The sequence below is a fragment of the Leucopleurus acutus genome (genome assembly GCF_964270905.1).
Source record: "Leucopleurus acutus genome assembly, chromosome: 2".
NCBI lineage: Eukaryota > Metazoa > Chordata > Mammalia > Artiodactyla > Delphinidae > Leucopleurus > Leucopleurus acutus.
The window spans coordinates 79,762,901-79,780,408 of record NC_139143.1 but is presented as its reverse complement, the minus strand read 5'-3'; the positions used below and the strand labels follow the sequence as shown (position 1 = coordinate 79,780,408).

The 17,508-nt window shown below is 56.4% G+C and overlaps 1 protein-coding gene across 1 annotated transcript; it reads right to left on the bottom strand.

The window, feature by feature from the left end:
- Positions 1-1,654: 1,654 nt before the first annotated feature.
- On the bottom strand, positions 1,655-9,578 carry NES (nestin; the record flags this gene model as incomplete). The annotated part of the gene is made up of 4 exons (XM_082832954.1): positions 8,781-9,578; positions 7,560-7,684; positions 5,689-5,762; positions 1,655-5,394 (listed from the first exon to the last, which is right to left on the bottom strand). The coding sequence occupies exons 1-4, from the start codon at positions 9,561-9,563 to the stop codon at positions 1,655-1,657; spliced, it is 4,722 nt and encodes a 1,573-aa protein (XP_082689080.1). The 5' UTR covers positions 9,564-9,578.
- Positions 9,579-17,508: the final 7,930 nt, after the last annotated feature.

Genomic DNA, 17,508 nt, shown 5'->3' with positions numbered 1-17,508 from the left:
GGGCTTGAGACTTCATCTTCTCATCTTCCCCTGCCCTCAGCCTTGGGCCCGAGGAAAGGAAGGGCCTGCCCCCGGCCTTGGGATTGTCCCCAGACGTGGAACATTTGTCTGTCAGCCCCTGCCCCACCCCCACCCAGGATATTTAGAGGTGTCGCCGGCTCTTCCTTCCCTGCAGAGCTGAGCTGGGGAGTGGTTTCTATTTGGGTATCCTGACTTCAAGGCCTTCAAGCCCCGCCTAATCCAGGAACCCCTGGGAAGGGGGGTGTCACCCTGCCCTACACAGGGACCCAGAGAACTCCTGGGAAGGGGGGTACTCTTGGGAAGAAGCTGTGGCTGGGTGGACCCCCGATCTAACCCGTTATCAGCACACCCCCTCGCTCTTTTGTTTCACCCCTGACAGCTTCAGTCTATCCCGGCCTCACCTCCACTTTCCTGTCTTCTCTGTCTCCTGCTTTAGCATGGAAGGGAAGTCCTACCGAAGATCTAAACTGTAGCCCTCCGGCTTTCCCCAGCCTTCCTCCTGATCTCCCTGCCCTGGGAGGCCCCGCCGTCACCTGGCCCAGCATCCCTCGCTGTGCGGCTGAATCTGAGGTTCAGAGAGATTAAACACTGACCTGAGGCCACACAGCCAGACTGAGACAGAATAGGCCTCCCTCTTCCCTTACCCAGCTCTGACCCAGCCAGTCTGAGCAGACGCCAAGGCCATACAATTGTTTGGGTTTGGGGGCAAGGGGGCTTATTACGCTGGCGGCACTGAGGGGCCAGCAGGGAGGACATGCGCGGGGGAGTGTGGCCCCGAGGCTTAATCCCTGTAATCAGCGCTGTGGGCAGAGATGATGACAGGCCTGACTTCTGCAGGCGCCAAGGCCACAGGGGCTGGCCCTCCTTCCCTGGTCAAACAACACCCCCCTCCCTCCCCAGGTCTCCAGCACTGCTGCCTGCAGCCTTCATCTGTCTGCTGTGTCTCCCCCATGAGGCCTTCCAGGTCCTCCTCTCCTCAGGAGGCAGCCCCTCCCTCACACTAGCATCTCCTGCTTCCTCTCCCAGTCTCCTCTGCTTCTGTGTCAGCCCTGAGGCCCCCCTGAATTGAAGAAGGAAGAGTCCAGACTTTATAGGCGGAGGCATTACTTTATTCAGGCAGGGAAAAGCCAGATGGGGCTACAACATGGCAGGCATATGGGGGGTCAGGACATAGGAGCACCCCCTCACCCCCATTAGCCATCAGCCAGACATCCCATGAGGGTGCAGTGAAGAAGGGCAGAGCTGGTGAGCCCTGGTGCATGGACCACCACGGCCCCCTCCCCATGGAGGAGCCACTGGGCCCCTGGCCTTTTCCAGCTGATGGGATGGGGAGGAAAGGGAGTGCAAGGAAAAGGGGGGGCCTAGTCCTACAGAGATTCAGTTGGCTTCAGCCTCGTGGGACAGTGCAGGCCGGATGTCCCCCTTAGCAGGGTCCAAGGGGCTGGTTTCTATTCCCAGAGCCTGCATTCTTGGAACGGGTCCCTTTGCCACACCCATTTCACCTCGGCTAGCCAGGCCTCTCGGACAGAAACCACGGGTCAAGAGATAAGTTAAGGGTGCTGCCTCCGAGCAGGGAGGGGCTTGGGGATACCCCCCCGCCCAAGACCTCAGTGCAGGAGGGGGTGCTCTTCCTCTAGTCCTCCCCTGAGGACCAGGAGTCTGCATCTCCCTCTCGCTGACTGAACTTCAGGAGCTGGCCTTGGCCCAGGTGAAGCGGAGCCCCTGCCCACGGGGTCTTCAGGGCACCCCCCTCCTCCTCCTCCTCCAAGGGGCTCCCTTGGTCACCCTCAGGGGGCCCCGGTTTCCCCTGTCTTACTCCCTCAGACTGCTCCAGCCCGTTCACCACACCCCCATTCACATGCTCCAACTCTTCCTTCAGGCTGGGGCCCTGGCCATTGACACCAAGGGTGTCCCCTACCTCCAAGCCCGTGTCCTCCACCGCACTGAGGGTCCCCAGAGGGCCAGGGACTTGGCCCTCCCTCTCCAGGGGAACAGCATCAGACTCCTCCTCTGATCCTGAGGCCTCCGTGCTGTCCTGGGACTCAGTCTCCAGGGCGGTCATGGGGGCGTCAGATGCCGCACCCCTCAAGCCATCATCCCAGGGGACACTGACATCCATGGTCTCAGACCCCAGGAGGTTCCCTCTCTGAGGGCCACTCAGGGCCGGGAGGCTGCCCACAGAGGGCCCTGCCCCCCACCGCCCTGCCCCTGGCCCCCTCTCCCCTTCTTCATCTTCTTCCTCTCCCTCCTCCCCGCTCTCTTCCTCATCTGCAAATCCATCCGATTCCCCATCCGGATCCCAGACTGCAGGCTCCAGTAGCAACGGGGGCACCTGGCCCGGAGGTTCTGCCACCTCCCCAGGGACCCCAGGAAGAAGAGAAGCCTCAGTCCCCAAGTCCTCAAATTCTTCCGACAGCTCAGAGTCATGGCCACGTTCCTCCTCATCTCCCCCCTCCTCCTCCTCTGAGGGATGGGCCCCAAGGCCCTCAGAGGCCAGGACTGCAGGGCCCCAGCCTTCCTTTCCAGTCTCCTCTTGAGGGGAGGGCCTCTGCTCTCCAGCCAGGTCCCACTTGGGGGAAGCAGGGGACCCGAGGTAGAGGCCCAGGGGAGTGGAGTCGGGAAGGGTCTCCCCTAGCTCATCAGCCTCACTCTCTTCTCTGCTCTCCTCCCCCTCCTCCGAGAGGTCTTCAGGGATTCCCCCGGAGCCCATATCCTCCTGCTCACCCTCCACCTTTCCCAGGACCTCAGCCCTGCCTGCCAGCCCCCAGCTAGCCTCTTGGCTACCCTCAGCCAGGGGCTGGGGCCCAGGGGCATCTTCAGGGATTGGGATGGGTGAGCAGGACTCAGTGGGCCGTGGGCTGGGTGGCCCCAGCACTGCTTTGGCGTCCTCCTTTGCTCCCTCGGAGCTCAAGGGCCTGGGTTGAGGGGTGTCACTTCCATCGCAGCACGAGGTCTCGGCAGGGAACATCTCCTCTGCTTCCTCAGGGGCTTCAGGCTCAGACTCCTCCCAGCCCCTGGCAGTGTCCAGCGGGTCTCTGCTCTTCCTGGGCAGTGTGGAGAGCTCTGGCTCCAGAGCAGCTGCCTCCTCCAGCTCCTTTCTGGGCCCTTCCAAGCCCTGCACCCTCTTTGCCTCCAAACCTTCCTCCCCCAGGGGTGGCCCCATCACCTCCTCTCTGGCCAGGCCGCCTGGGTCCTCCAGCCCTACCGCCTTCTGCTCCGGTCCCTGTTCCGCTCCTGCAGTCTCTAAGCCCAAGGTGACCTCTGGGGAGGCTCGGCCATCGCTGGGGGCCACATCCTCACCTTCCAACACTGGCTCTAGCACCTCTGACATTCCCTGGGGAGCTGGGAGGCCCGGGGTCCCCACCTGGTCTGGCCGCTCTTCAGGGTCCTGGAGGCCCTCAGTGCCTCCCACCCCACTGGCTCCCTCAGCTGAGACCCTCTGCTCTTTGGGCGCGGAGCTCCCTGGCTGCCCCTCACCTGGGCTCCAGGCCTGGCCTGTGGCCGTCAGCTGCAGCTCCCCCCGGTCTACAGCCTCCCCCTTCCCAGCGAAGCTATCCCATTCCCTAGGTTCCATCTCTGCCTCGTCCGCACTGTCCACTTCAGGTCTCCCAGGGGGCGTTTCCTGATCCAGTTCTTGACCCCCCTGCACCGTATCTTCCCACTTCTGCAGATGTGCAGAGAGTGGCAGCTCCTGTCCCTCCTCCTCCAGGGACCTCGGTGGCTCTGAATTCTCTCCCTTCTCCACGTTCTCTTCCTCTTCCAGATACCTTTGACTTCCCTTGTCTACCTCCTCTGGAGATCTCACATCCTCTACACTCTGCCCTCCCAGAGAGCTCAGTGATTTCTGCGTCTCCTTTTCTAGGGGTCTCAGTGTCTCTTGGTTCCCTTCCACAGACCCCAGTGGTTCTTCACTTTCCTTTTCTAGAGGTTTCCACATTTCCAGGTTTTCTTCTCCTGTAGGCTTTAGTGGTTCTAGAGTCTCTGTTCCTAAAGATCTCACTGCCTCTACACTCTCTTCATTTAGGGACCTTAATAAGTCTTGATTCTCTTTTTCGAGAAGTCTAACTATCTCCTGGTCTTTTCCAAGAGACTTTAGTGCCTCTGGTGTCACCTGTTCTAGAGGGCTCAATGTCATCTGGTCTTCTTTTTCTAGAGACCTCAGTGGCTGATTCTCTTTTCCTAGAGGTCCTGGTGTCTCCTGGTCTTTTTCTTCTAGAGATCTCAGTGGCTCTAGAGTCTCTTTTGCTAAGGGTCTCAATGCTTCCTGGTTCTCTACTTCTTGACATCTCAGTGGCTCTTGCCTTTCCCTTTCTAGAGCTCTCAATGACGCAAAGTTCTCCTCTTCTAGAGACCTCACTAATTCTTGATTTTCCTTTCCCGGAGATAAAAATGCTCCTACATTTCCTTGAAGAGACCTCATTATTCCTTGACTCTCCTTTTCTAGTGATTGCAATGTCTGTGGGTCCTCTTTTCCTATAGGCTTAAGTAGTTCTAGAGTCTCTTTTTCTAGAGGTCTCATTACCTCCATCTCCTTTCCTTCTAAAGACTGCAATAACTCTTGATTCTCCTTTTCTAGAGTTTTTAGTGTTTCTAAGTTCTCTTCTTCCAAAGACCTCAGAGATTCCTGATTCTCCTTCTCTAGAGATCTCATCGTCTCATGGCGCTGTTTTTCCAGAGAAATCAGTGGCTCCTGAATCTCCTCTTCCAGAGACTTCAGAGTTTCTTTTTCCAAAGGACCCGGGGAGTCTTGGATTTCTTTCATGTCCAGATCCCCCTCTTCTTGCCATGTTTCCTGCTGCAAGCTGCTTATTACTTTGACCTCTACAGCTGTTTCTTTCTCTGCCAGCCCCCAGATTTGTCCTTCCCCTTCCTCCTGGAATCTGCTGGACTCTCTAGACCCACTGGGTTCTCCATCTTTGGCCTCTAAACTGGGATGGTCAGGGCTGAGGGCTGGAGCCAGGGAGGCATGATCTTCAGAGGACTGGCCTGGACTGGGCTCTTGTTCCTTGCCCCCAGGCTCCTCTGGTCCTGGCAGGACGCTGGCAGGGATGGCCACCTTGGCTTCAGCCCACACCGCTTCTGGAACCTGTTGCATCCCAACCTGTGGCTGGGGCAGGGAGAGAGGGGCATCCTGGGCTCTGATCTTGGCATCTGTGGCAGGGTGGGGAGCCTGAGGTGTGGGCGGAATTGGGGTGCTGGCCGAGGTGGGGGCATGGCCCTGAAGGAGTTCCTGGCTCTTCAGGAAGCCTGGCACAGGTGTTTCAAGGGTATCAGGCAAAGGTGAGGAGAGGGGAGTAGGGCTCAGCACAGAAAGCAAAGGTCCCAGACGCCGGCCCTCTGGGGTCCCAGGGAAATGCAGCTCCAGCTTAGGGTCTGGAAAGGTAGAGGGGAAGAAACGGTGTCAGCGCATACAGGTTGGGGGTGGGGCAGGGGAACAGCGCATACAGGTTGGGGGTGGGGCAGGGGAACAGCTACCACTTCTGGCAAGAGGGTCCTGCTCCTGCCTTTTATGGGCTGGGAGTATGAGCATACTCTTAAGTATGCTCGCTGCCGTGGAGGACCACGGTGTCAAGACTTAAGACTGCTGCTTTTCAGGAAAGGCATCGCTCTGGGTGTGAAGAGGAAAGAAAGGTAAAGTTTTGGGGGGACCTTGGCCCCTCCTCTTACCCAGGAAGCTGAGGGAAGCCTTGGAACCACTGCCAGGTGTCTGCAGCCGGGAGTTCTCTGCCTCTAGGAGGGTTCTGGGGACAAGGGAGGAAAAGCTGGGTCAGCCCTCTGCCCACAGGCCAGCCGGCAAGCCATCCAGGGAAAAGTCACAGCTGAGCATGCGCGTCCCTGGCCTGGCAGGCTATCTCTTCATTTTCACCACTATCACACAAAAGCCACACGCATAGTTGGCTCTGCACATGAAATCACATGGTCACATCCCCCAGATATCACCCATTTGGTCACACGGAGTCACACACTGATTTGGGACACACAGCTGGACTCACAGACACACAAGCAGATTCCCACACAGTCGACACAGTGTACACACACACCCACACATTGCTTAGACTAGTCCCCTCCCAACCCCAGGCCTATGACCTCATCCTCCGTGTGGGGGGCCGATTCTCATGCTAATTGCTGCCTTTGTCCACACTGCCATCTGGAGGGTCTGAGTAGGGGGCTTCCCAGGGGAAGTGGGAATTCTCAGGCCGTTCCCATGGGATAGGCTCCCTCCTCCTTCTCCCCCAGGGCCCCCAGAGCTGGTTCCAGACAAAAGCCAATGAATTCAGCTCCCTCTCTCCAAATCCTTTTCATGCCTCAAAACCCAGGTCAAGCCTGCGCAGTCCTTTCCCCTCAGTGGTTTGATTTAGGGGTCAAGGCCCTCGTCTTGGGATCTCTAAGTACTCTGGATCCCAAGCCTTTCAGGGCAATGGAGGTTTTTGTGTACATGCCCCTGCCTTAGTGCCCCACGGGGACTGAGGAGGAGGGGACCGATTGCGGGGGAGGGAGGACCAATCAATTCAACAAGTTATCCTGAACATCTGTCTCCTCTGTGCTCTTCCTCATGATCTCTGAGTCCGGTTAGTGTTTTCTATGGTCTCACCTCTGTCCTTCTCGATCGATGCAGCATCATGCCCCCTGAGCTCTGTGCCCCACGGAGGTGGAGGCCCTCTCTTCTTCATCCCTAGATCCCCACCGCCCTTCCCTCTCTGGGCCCGGCCTCCCCTCTCCTCCTTAACCTGTCCCAGGGCCCCTGCTTTTGTTTGCCTGTGGATTCTGGGGGCACTGTCCTCATAGCCCGTCTAGCCCTGGCTCCACCCTGCAGGCTTGGGGTACGCAGCCCTTCACAGTAGCAAAGCCCCTTCCTCAGGCTTCATCGGTGGATCCTTGGCTAACCAGGCCAGTTTCCCAGAAACTGGGTTTGCCCAAGGCCACAGAGCCAGAGAAGCAGCACTTCCTTGGTCTCAACCTTTCCTGAGCCAACGGGGAATGTGGTCAGTAGAAGGGCTGGGCAGGGCCAAGGCTCGAGAGAAGCCAGGCCCCAGGACACTCAGGATGGAAGGGACCTTGGCTGTCACCCAGCCCATCTCCCATCCTCCCGACAAGGAGACTGAGGCCCAGGTCAGGTGGCAAGTCAGTGCCACCGGCCCACACCTGCAATTCCTTCTTCCCGAGGCTGCTCAAGGACATCACCCTCTGTGTGAGCACACACGCAGAGACTGGGCTTTTCAGCCCCTTGGGGTAAGGTTCTGGATCTGGATGACCCGCACGTGTCCAGCCCTCTCCTTTGAGGCTGTCCCACACAGCTCTATCGCCTCTCCTTGGGGGATCTCCTGAGCACAGGACGCTTCTCTGGTCCTGAACCCACGAGAAAGCAGGTGGGCTTAGGCGGCACACGTCGTGGTGTGGAAGGGATCCGCCTAGAGTCACAGGACCGAGCGGTGGCAGAGCCTCCACCACCCGTGGCTCTGGGCCTCTTCAGCCCAGGAGTCTGCCCCTGCCTGCATGTGTGCATCTGTGTGCCTGCATGGGTCAGGGTCCACCTGTACCTGTATGTGGCCACCTCCAAGCTGAGGGACATCTTGAGGTGTGCCAGCTGCTGCCGACCTTCCAGGACCTGGGCGATCTGGCTCTGTAGGCCCTGTTTCTCCTGCTCCAGGGCCTCCACGGACAGCTGCAGAGCAAGCCAGAGGCAGTCAGTGAAGGGACGGGGTCCTTCTGCTAACTTACCTGCATCCCCATGGGCTGCTGCAGCAGCATCTTCTGCTCCCTCACTTCTCTGCAGAGCAGATTCCTGCCTCCCCTACCCCACTTCCCGCCCAGAGAACCCCTCCTGAAGCCCCCGAGAAGAGCACAGTGGCCCCTCTCAGCCCTCTCCCACGGCCTGGCTCCTCCTCTGAAGATGCTGATTAAATGGTAGCACATGCTGCTCAGAATTCAGCTCCCACAGGAAGGGGGAGGTGAGGGAGGAGAGGAGATGGCTTACAGAGAGGAGGAGAAGGAAAAAAGTGGAAGCAGAAGGAAAAACAATTAATCACCAGGCCTGGAGCCTGCAGGATTGGAAGCCAAACAGCCCGGGTCCCAGTCACTGTCTCCTGCTCCCCATGCTAGGCCCCCACCCCCTCCACTTCCCACATGTTCTGGAATCTTTCTCCTCTGAAGGGGGGGGTGTCATGGTGAGACCTCTGTCTGGCCCAGGCAGGAGGCTGTTTTCTCAGCTGCTGGTCGCATCTGCGCAGTGTGAGGGGGAGCAGCTGTCCCAGGCCTCTGGAATGTGCTCGGGAGCCGAAAAGCCCAGACAAGGGAGAGAAGGGCCGGCGGCTCCCCACCCAGGGCCCCTCACCCTCTCCTGCCGGGGGGGGGAGGAGGGCAGCTGGGAACTTGGAGACTCCTGAGTGGCCAGACCATCAGATCAGCCCTGAGAGGGAAAGTTCTGAGCATCTTCTGAGCAACGGCAGGGCCTAGAGAGGGGTCCAGGGGCCATCAGGGTGCGAACGTGCCATTTAGACAGTGAGGAGGCCGCTGCAGCGTCTTGTGCCTGTCTGCCCTTCGAGGGGGTGTGCTTTGAGGTCTGAACCTCCATCATTCCAGCCCTACACTACACAGAGCTGTGAAAGTCTAGGGCAGTGGCACCAGGCATGGTTTTATAAGAAGTGGCCCCTGAACCTGCAGCCACCACACCCCCCACTTCCCACTCCCTCTCCCAGGTCTCTGATCCCCAACGGGACTTCCTGAAGCCTTGTCTTGCCCAGGCCCCCAGGCTTCCTCACCTGGAACTGCTCAGTAGCCCGCAGCCGCTCCTGCCAGCGGCCCTCCAACCTCTGCTCCAGCGCGGCCCTGCGCTCCTGGAGGCCGCTGCGCTCCGCTTGGAGCTGCTGCAGCTTCAGCCGACCCTCGCGGGCGCCCTGCAACGCGTGGCCCAGCCGCTCGCGGGCCTGGCCCAGCGACGTCTCCATGTGCGCCACGCGCTCCTGGTAGCCGCGCACTGCCCCGCGCCACGCCTCGCCCAGCCGCAGCGCCAGCTCCTCAACCTCGGGGGCCGGCACGGGGGGCCCGCGGGGCGGAGCGGGGCCGCGGGGGGCGCAGGCAGCCTGAGCGTTCAGGCCCGCGCGTTCCTCCTCGTGCGCCGCGCGCAGAGCCTCCAGCTCGCGCTCCAGCTCCGCCGCCTGGGTGCTCAGCCAGGCCTGGGCGCACTTTTCGGCCTCGACCGCGCGCCGGCTGCGGGCCGTCTCCTCCGCGGTCCGCTCCCGGGCCAGCCGCAGCTGCTGGCACCGGGTCGCCACGCCCTCCACCTCTTCTTCCAGGTTGTCGCGCGCCACCTCGGCCGCGCGCTTCTCCCGCCAGCGCTGGTCGACGAGGGCCCGCAGGACCGCCAGCTCGTCGTCGGCACGGGCCCTCCAGGAGGCGTCCCCGGCCTGTGCCCGGAGACCCCCGAGCTCCGCGCTGAGCAGCTCATTCTGCTCCTCTAGCGCCTTGACCCGGGCCAGGTAGGCCTCCAGGCGCCGGTTGAGCTCCCACATCTGAAAAGATTCCTCCCCCAAGCAGCCCTCCATCCTGCCCGTCTGACCCACCGAAGGTGGAGAGAGGCGAAGCACCGGGAGAAGCCAGCAGCTCTCAAAGCTTTTAGGACGGAAGGGTAAAGAAGACGGATGGGGACAATGACGGGGCGGGGCGAGGAGCAGCTGAAGCGACTGAGAGTCGGGAGTGGGAGCGAGGCTATTCATACTCCCGCCAGCCTGGCGGGAAAAGGGGCGGGACCCAGGCCTTAACCCCTTAAAGTTAAGAGAAACGAGGGCAGCCTTTGTCCCTGTGCCCCCGGTATGCTGGAGAGTGAAACCCAAGGAGAAGCCATGCCCGGAGAATCCGATCCGATGGTGGCTTTCAGGGGGAAGAGGCCGTGAGGCAAGGTCAGAACCGCAGATAAAAGCAGATTATACACAGAACTGAGCCTGTGGAGGGGGTGCCAGGGGATTCAGTCCTGCGAGGGGGTGCGAGTCTCAGTTACTCAGCGCATCCAAGAGAGCTATCACTTACTGAATTCCTCTAAGACTCAGTTTCTTCATCCAAAAAATGGGAGTGATGAGGGAACTGTCATGGGACTGTTGAAAGAATAGATGTGGCCATGTTTTTCGTAAATAGCGAAGGCTCACCCTCCTGAAATACTGGAAGAAGGCAGCATTGCAGAGAGAAGTTAGAAGAGACATTGCCTGGAACACAAGAACAAATGTGTCCTACTGGGAAACACCCCATATGCACACACACCCTATTTCCTCAGTCTCCACCAGGAAACGGAGAAAGCAGGCAAAAGGATGTTCTCCCCATTATTCACCTCCATCCTTTCTACTCATCTTTCATATAAGCTGAGGTTCATATACCCACTTTTTAGGTAATGGAAGCCCCCCCCCGCGCCCCGCCAGTTCGCAGGGAAGGACACCCCATCCTGGCCTCGTTGTCAGCGATTTTTGGGCAGAGGGCGCCCCCTGGTGGCTCGCAGACCGGGCCAAGAAGAGGAAGCAGAAAGAAGAGGCATCTCTTGTCACAACTAGTCCAAATTTATCGAGCCTTTGTAATATGCCAATCATGTTCCAACATTTTATTTACGTTATCTGACTGAATCCTCAAAACATCCCTTTGAGGGTTCCACAGTTCAGGAAACGAAGAGCTCACTGAGGGCGGGAGTAGCTGGGAAGGCCTTCTGGAGGAGGAGGGGTCCTTGAACTGGGTGGTGAGGGAGGTGGGATTTGGGGTTTGTAGTGTAAAGGGGAAGCAGGGTCCGAGGGAGAGGGCCAGAGATAATGAGACTGAGGGGGGTCTTTGGGGAAGGAATTTCTGCTCATGTAAATCCAATTTAGCTCTACAAGTGTTAATTGAGACCTACTATGTGTCAGCACTCTGTCCCAGCCCTGGAGGAGCACACAGTTTGGTAATGTGAGGGCAACCGCAATGGTGGTGGAGGTAATATTATCATAATACTTAGCACCTGAGGCATCCACAGAGACCTGGGGGAGCACAGATAATGGAGAAGGTTTTCTGGAAAGGGGGTACAGCAGGGTCAATGACCAGGAGGCCATCCCACCAGGCCAACTGGACTTTGAATTCACTACCATATGTGGAGCAGAAAGGGAGGGGCCAGTGGGCGTGGAGTGGGGGGATTGACTGAGACTTAGTGCAGACCGGGAGGCTGAGGCTTCTCCATCCCCACATTACCTCACAAATCCTGCGGTTTGGTTTGGGCTGGGGCATCGCAAAAGTTGTGTCCAGGGGAGGTCACTTGGCATCTCTCCTTCCTCTTTCTCTTCCTGGCTGTGGGGAGAGAGAAGCTGAATACTTGAGATCCCTGGGTTCCTCCAAGGGGGGGCAGTCCCCTGGAAATGTGGGGTGGCACTGGTGTGGGGAGTTTCCCTCCTGGACCTCTCACTCTCACCCAGAGGGGAGACATTTGGACTGTGTTTCATGCAAAGAGTACTGGGTCTGACTTTTACACTTTCTAGCTGAATGACCTTAGGCAAATCACGTAGCTTCTCCAACTGAGCCTCAGTTTACCTGTTTGGTAAAAGAGGTTAATACTTACCCATCCCCAGGCGTTTGTTCTGAGCATCAAAGAAGACCGGGTATGGGGACGTCTCTGTACAAAGCCTTTTTGAGGACCATCACCATGAAAGCCATCAAGCTAGAGCAAACCCTTCCCGTGAACTCTTGGTGAGTTTTGGGAATCTTGGAAGGCAGAGATGATCTGAAATGCTGGAGAAGAGTGGGATGTTGATTTTTTTTAAGGCAGGAGAAGGTGGGTCCCAGCAACCACAGCTGGTGGAGCGGACACCAAGGCCCAGACAATTCTAAACAGATAACTGATATTTGAGGCAATGAGAAGCTGAGGAAAATGAGGCCTTCCATGCGACCAGGGGACACTCAATGGGCACAAGGGGGGCCAGGTGTCCTCTCCTCCCTCGGGGGGTTGCATTGTTACTGGGATTTCTTTTTTTTCTTTTTCTTTTTTTTTTTTTTGTGGTACACGGGCCTCTCACTGTTGTGGCCTCTCCCGTTGCGGAGCACAGGCTCCGGACGCGCAGGCCCAGCGGCCATGGCTCACGGGCCCAGCCGCCCCGTGGCATGTGGGATCTTCCCGGACTGGGGCACGAACCCGTGTCCCCTGCATTGGCAGGCGGACTCTCAACCACTGCGCCACCAGGGAAGCCCTGTTACTGGGATTTTTATGAGGCCTTTGCCTGCATTCTTATGTCCCTGTGCCTGGCCAGGACACATGGACTGTGTGATACTACACTGGGTGGATACAAAGTTCAGTAGCCATCCCCAGAGATGTCCATGAGAAAGCTGAAGAGGGTTCTGTGGGCCCTCAGGGTTCTGTCCTTGGTCTGAAGATCACAAGTTTTTATTAAAGACTTGGATGAAATCATAGAAGCCATATTGATCAAATCTACATGTTATGCAAGAAATGAGAGGGTTTGACAGAATAGGAAAAAAAATGAACCAGATGACATTTAATAGGGATAAATGTAAAATTCTGCTTTCGGTTTCCAAAAAAAAAAAATCAACAGCATAAGAAGAGAAAAGAATAAAGCCTATCTAGTGAAGAAGACCTGGGGGTTTTAGCGGACCACAAGCTTGTTATGAACCAACACTGTGATGTGGCCACTTAAAAGAGTAGAAAGGATATAAGTGATTCATAGATGCAGGGCGTCCAGATCAGGGGTGGTGACATTCCCTTTGCCCTTCCGCATTTGGAGTATTGTTCTGGACACAGTATTTTAAGAGGGACCTTGGCATGTTGGAATTGATCCCAGAGGAAGATGAGCAGATGGTAAGGCAACTTGGAATCATGGTTGATGAAGAATTTCTGCATCTACTCATGTCTCAGGACTGCAGCTAAGTTCCGAAACTAAAAGATAATAGCCTCTGCGCACCATACATATCCTAAAGAAAGTTGCCAGACTCGCCTGCAAGGCTTCACCCCTGCCCCAGTCCCCAGGAGAGAAGGCAGGCGGAGTGCAAAGAGGTTGTACACCGCAGCATTGGACTGCAGGGTGGCCAGCCCTGGAGGGCAGGCTGCGGCTTCCCCTCCTCTGCTCCGAGGGGAAGGGTGATGCCTACTGAGGCGAGTGGGTGGGGACTTCCAAGGGGATGACTCCTCAAGGCCGGGCATCCGCATGAAGGGCACGTTGGTGTCCCACCTCTGGGCAGCTGTCTTTTAGGGGACAGGGTTTGTTCATCTGGGCCTCACTGAGACACAGACACTGGAGAAGGATGGCTGGAAATAGAGGGGGCCACAGGGAGGGATAGGCGAGGTTCTGTGTGCCAAGAGGACTCTGTGAAAGGAGCCCCCCATGGGGAGCAAGCTTTGGGCATCACCACCCCCAGGGGAGGTCTGCATCTGAGGAAGGCTGACTGTAGCCCTGGGTAAGTGGCACTCACCCCTGTCTCCTCCTCTGTCCTGCAGAGGAGAAGGAAGCCTCGGGGCGGGTCTGCCAAAGTGTGCTTAAGGGACAGGAGAGGGAGACCCAACAGAATGTCATTGCAGGCAGTGGTCAGAGAGATCTCAAGCTGTCCTTTTTTGTTACCTCCCCTACCTCTCACTTCTTTGCCTCATAATACGGAGGCTAGGGCAGGGGCAGGGCATCACTCTTGCCCTATCCCTAACTTGACCCCTCCTTTTAATCTCCCTGTCCCCCTTCTCTCTTCCCCTCCACTTCCAGGACTAGATGGGTCCTGCTGGACATGTGTGGCAAGGAGTAACGTCAGCAAGGAGTCACAAGTCTTTTGACAACAAGAAAAGAGACGGGAAGAAGGAAGTGAGTAGGTTGGAGACCAGATGGTAAGAGAGACGGCAACTTTGGGAAGCTCTGTACCGAGAGATCTGGAGACATAGAGAGAGGGAGAGAGCGGGTGCCGAGGAAGCGATCAACAGAGCAGAGAGCGGGCCCAGGGACCCCTCCTGGGAAGTCTGGCTTTGGCCTGAGAGCTCTGGGTACTGGCTGGACCCTCCCTTTCCATGCTGCTTTTCCCCATCCCCGTGAGGGAGGCTTGGAGCTGGAGCTGGGTCTGGGAGGCAGAAATGTTCCTTCTCTCTTCGTTTTCTCCTCTCCCGGCTGGAGGGATGATGGGGCTGGCTTTGTTTTGCAGCTTTCTCCTGTCCCTCACATCCACAGCAGGCCAGCTGGACTCCTCATTCTACATCCTGAGGGAGGGGTTAAGGGGAGGCAAGTAGCATGGGAAAAGCATTGAACAAAGAGCCTTGTCTCTCTATGCAACCTTGGACTAGTCAGTTCACCTCTTTGGGTCGTGGTTTCCACAGTAATTTATTCAAATAATTTAGAAAGCACTTATTGAGTGCCAGGTGCACCATAGGCACTAAATAAATATTGTGAAGGAATCAAAAATGACTAATGTGGAGCCCTGTCCTCAGGAAGCCGATGGGCACGTTGGAGGACAGACGTGGGAACCATAGAGTGCGATCCGGGTAGAGAGGCGTGATGAACTGGAGGAGGAGGGGGGAGGGGGCAAAGGAGGTGGCCGTGTGGTTAATTTGGGGCCTTTGCCCTCCAGGCAGCGAGAAGCCCTGAAAAGGTTTTAACCTCAACCACGGGTAACCTGGTGAGATCACTGTGAAGGACTGGGGCCGGCTGGGGGGAGACAGGCAGGATGGCCAATCAGGAGGCAGTTGCCACCTTCGAGGTGGTGAGACCAGAGCCTAGGGGCGGAGAGGAGGGATGAGTGTGAGAATACTTAGGATGTGTCGGTTCCAATAAGAGTTAGATGTGGGATGGCGGGAGGGGACAGGGAAGATTCCCATACTGGTGGCTTGGCCCTAGGGTGGGGAGGGAGGGTGGCATGGGGAGAGGTGCAGTGGCTGCCAGATGTACAGGGTTGGGGATCACATTTAGAAGGATGATGCCCGAGTGGGGTGGATAAGCTGGGGGACTGTGAGCATGGACTGGGTTGTTCAGGGACAGAGGATAAAAGTACAGAATGATGAGCTGTTCCCTTCTCTCTGTGACGCTCTGGGTCTGTGGTTTGCTGAGCAGCTTGCAAAGCAGCAGCCACCCGCCCACTCCGGCTCAGCTCAGGTCTCCACCCCCGCAAAGTAAAAGGGGCTGCAGTGGGGCACGGCCGCCACGGGCGCCACTATTGCCACAAGAAAAGCTGCATTCCCTGGGGAAATCCTGTGATGATGATGATGATGATTTTAAGCTATAATATCTAGGTAGTGAGGTAGGTACTATTATCATCATTATCATTCATGATTTTCTAACAGAGGAAACAACCTAAAGAAGCTAAGTAACCTATCCAAGACCACACAAATAGAACTTGAACTCAGAGTTCTGACTCAGCCTGCACCTCCCTCTCTCTGGGAAAGAAGGTGATGATGGGGGGCGGGGTCAGGGGATGAGTCAGAGAGGACCTTGTGGGAAAGTCTTTAATCTCTACCATCCCTCATGCTTCTCCTAGCATCTCACTCAGGGCCACCTTAGCACACACAGCACCAACCGGGAGATGACTAACTTTGGACTCAAAACACTCTTCCCTGGTTAAAATCATCCAGTCTTCACCCCACCAACACCCACCCACCCACCCAGTTTTTAGGAGCAGTGGACAGAGAAGGTCAGCTGGGGCTGGACTGGAGCTGGAATCAGAGAGCTAGGGTTGGCTTGGGCTGGGATCCCAGGGAAGATGCTGAAGGTGCCATCTGTGTTTGGTGGTACCTTGATGCCCTGCCTACACTGAGCTCCCATCAGGTGTTCGCTGACTGACTGTCCAACCCCACACTGGACTGAGTTTGGCTCCGAGCACCCTGCTGAAGGAGGGCACAGACACACCGTAACGTGCCCACTGAAGGACCAGGCACCTGGACGAAGTGTGGTGAGGATGTTAAGAGCATAGGCTCTGGCGGCAGACCTGAGTCCTGGAGAGACACTTAACCTCTCTGAGTCTCAGCTTCCTCATCTATAAAATGGGGGAAATAATACCCACCCAATCTGAGCACAGAGAACTCGCCTCTCAGTCTGTCCAAGCGCCTGGTCCTCAACAGGTGTTCAGTGTATGTTTGTGAAATGAATAAATGAGTGAATAAGGTGGGGTGTGTTAGGTTGTTACTACCCATGCTGCTGCAAACATTCTTGGCCAGGTCTTCTGGGGTCCGTGTGTGTCCCATTCTCTTCGGAGCCATCTGGAAGGGAATTTGCTTGTTGGAGGGAAGGCACATCTTCAACTCCACTGGACAATGCCACAATGCCACATCTTTTTTTTTTTTTTTTGGCCACGCAGTTTGCGGGATCTTAATTCCCCAACCAGGGATCGAACCTACGCCCTTGGCAGTGAAAGCCTGGAGTCTTAACTACTGAATCACCAGCGACTTCCTGCTACATCGTTTTTTAAAGCGGGCATACCAGGTTACTCTCCACTAACAGTGTGCAAAGAGTTCCCATTGCTCCACAGTGTCTTGGTACTGTCAGATTTTTTAATTTTTCACAATTGTGAAGTGTGTCCATTCAGTACAATTGTGGAAACGCATCAGCATGGATAAGCCTCACGAATATCATGTTGAGAAGGAAAAGCTGCAGTAAAATCCACATGGCAGATGCCTTTTCTATCAAAGTTCAAAACCCTGCAAAACAATGTGTTATCTGGAGACATGTACGTGTGTAGTAAAAACGTTTTTGAAAGGCAAATAATGGTAAAAATAAAGGACAGGATAATAGTTCCCTCTGGGGAGGAGGGAGGAGATGCAAGGGGGATGGAGAGGTACACCACTGTGCGTAATGTAGTTCTTTATTGATAGAGTATGTGAAATATTTGAAAATAAATACATACGGTGGGGTCATTTGAAGTGCCTGAGGGGCTCTTGGGTAAAAGGGCCCAGACTCCTCTTAGTGGGTCCAGAGATCAGAACCCGTCCTGATGAGTAGATGCTACGGGCCCAGATGCCAGCCCAGACAAAGGAGATGGGCACAGGACTTGTTTCTGTCCTGGAGCAGGTTGCCACCAGAGGGAGTGTGAGCCCCATTACTGGGACACAAGACAGCTAACCACTCTAGGGTGATCCATTTTGTGATCTGTCCTAGAGGACCTTGGTGGTTTCTTCAACCCTGGGGATTCCAACACTCTAGGAATGAACAACAGTCCATCTGGACCCCAGGACCCCGCTCCTGTCTTCCCTGGAGAGCTGCAGTTCCTGCCCTGAAATATTGCCAGAGGGTTGTCTTTTTTCTGGCTGCACCGTGGTTCGCGGGATCTCAGTTCCTTGACGAGGAATCGAACCCAGGCCATGGCAGTGAAAGCCCAGAATACTAACCACTAGGCCACCAGGGAACTCCCTGCCAGAGTTTGGTTCTTTGAGCCAAAACAAGAGGCCTGGAAGTTAATTCCAGGAAGAACTTGCCTGTCTTGTGGGATCAAACAGAAATGGAGTGGGATAAGGGAGAGGAAGAGGCCGTGGGCTCTTGACCACTGGCCCCTCCCCTGGCCAAATAGGAGAGGGACCCC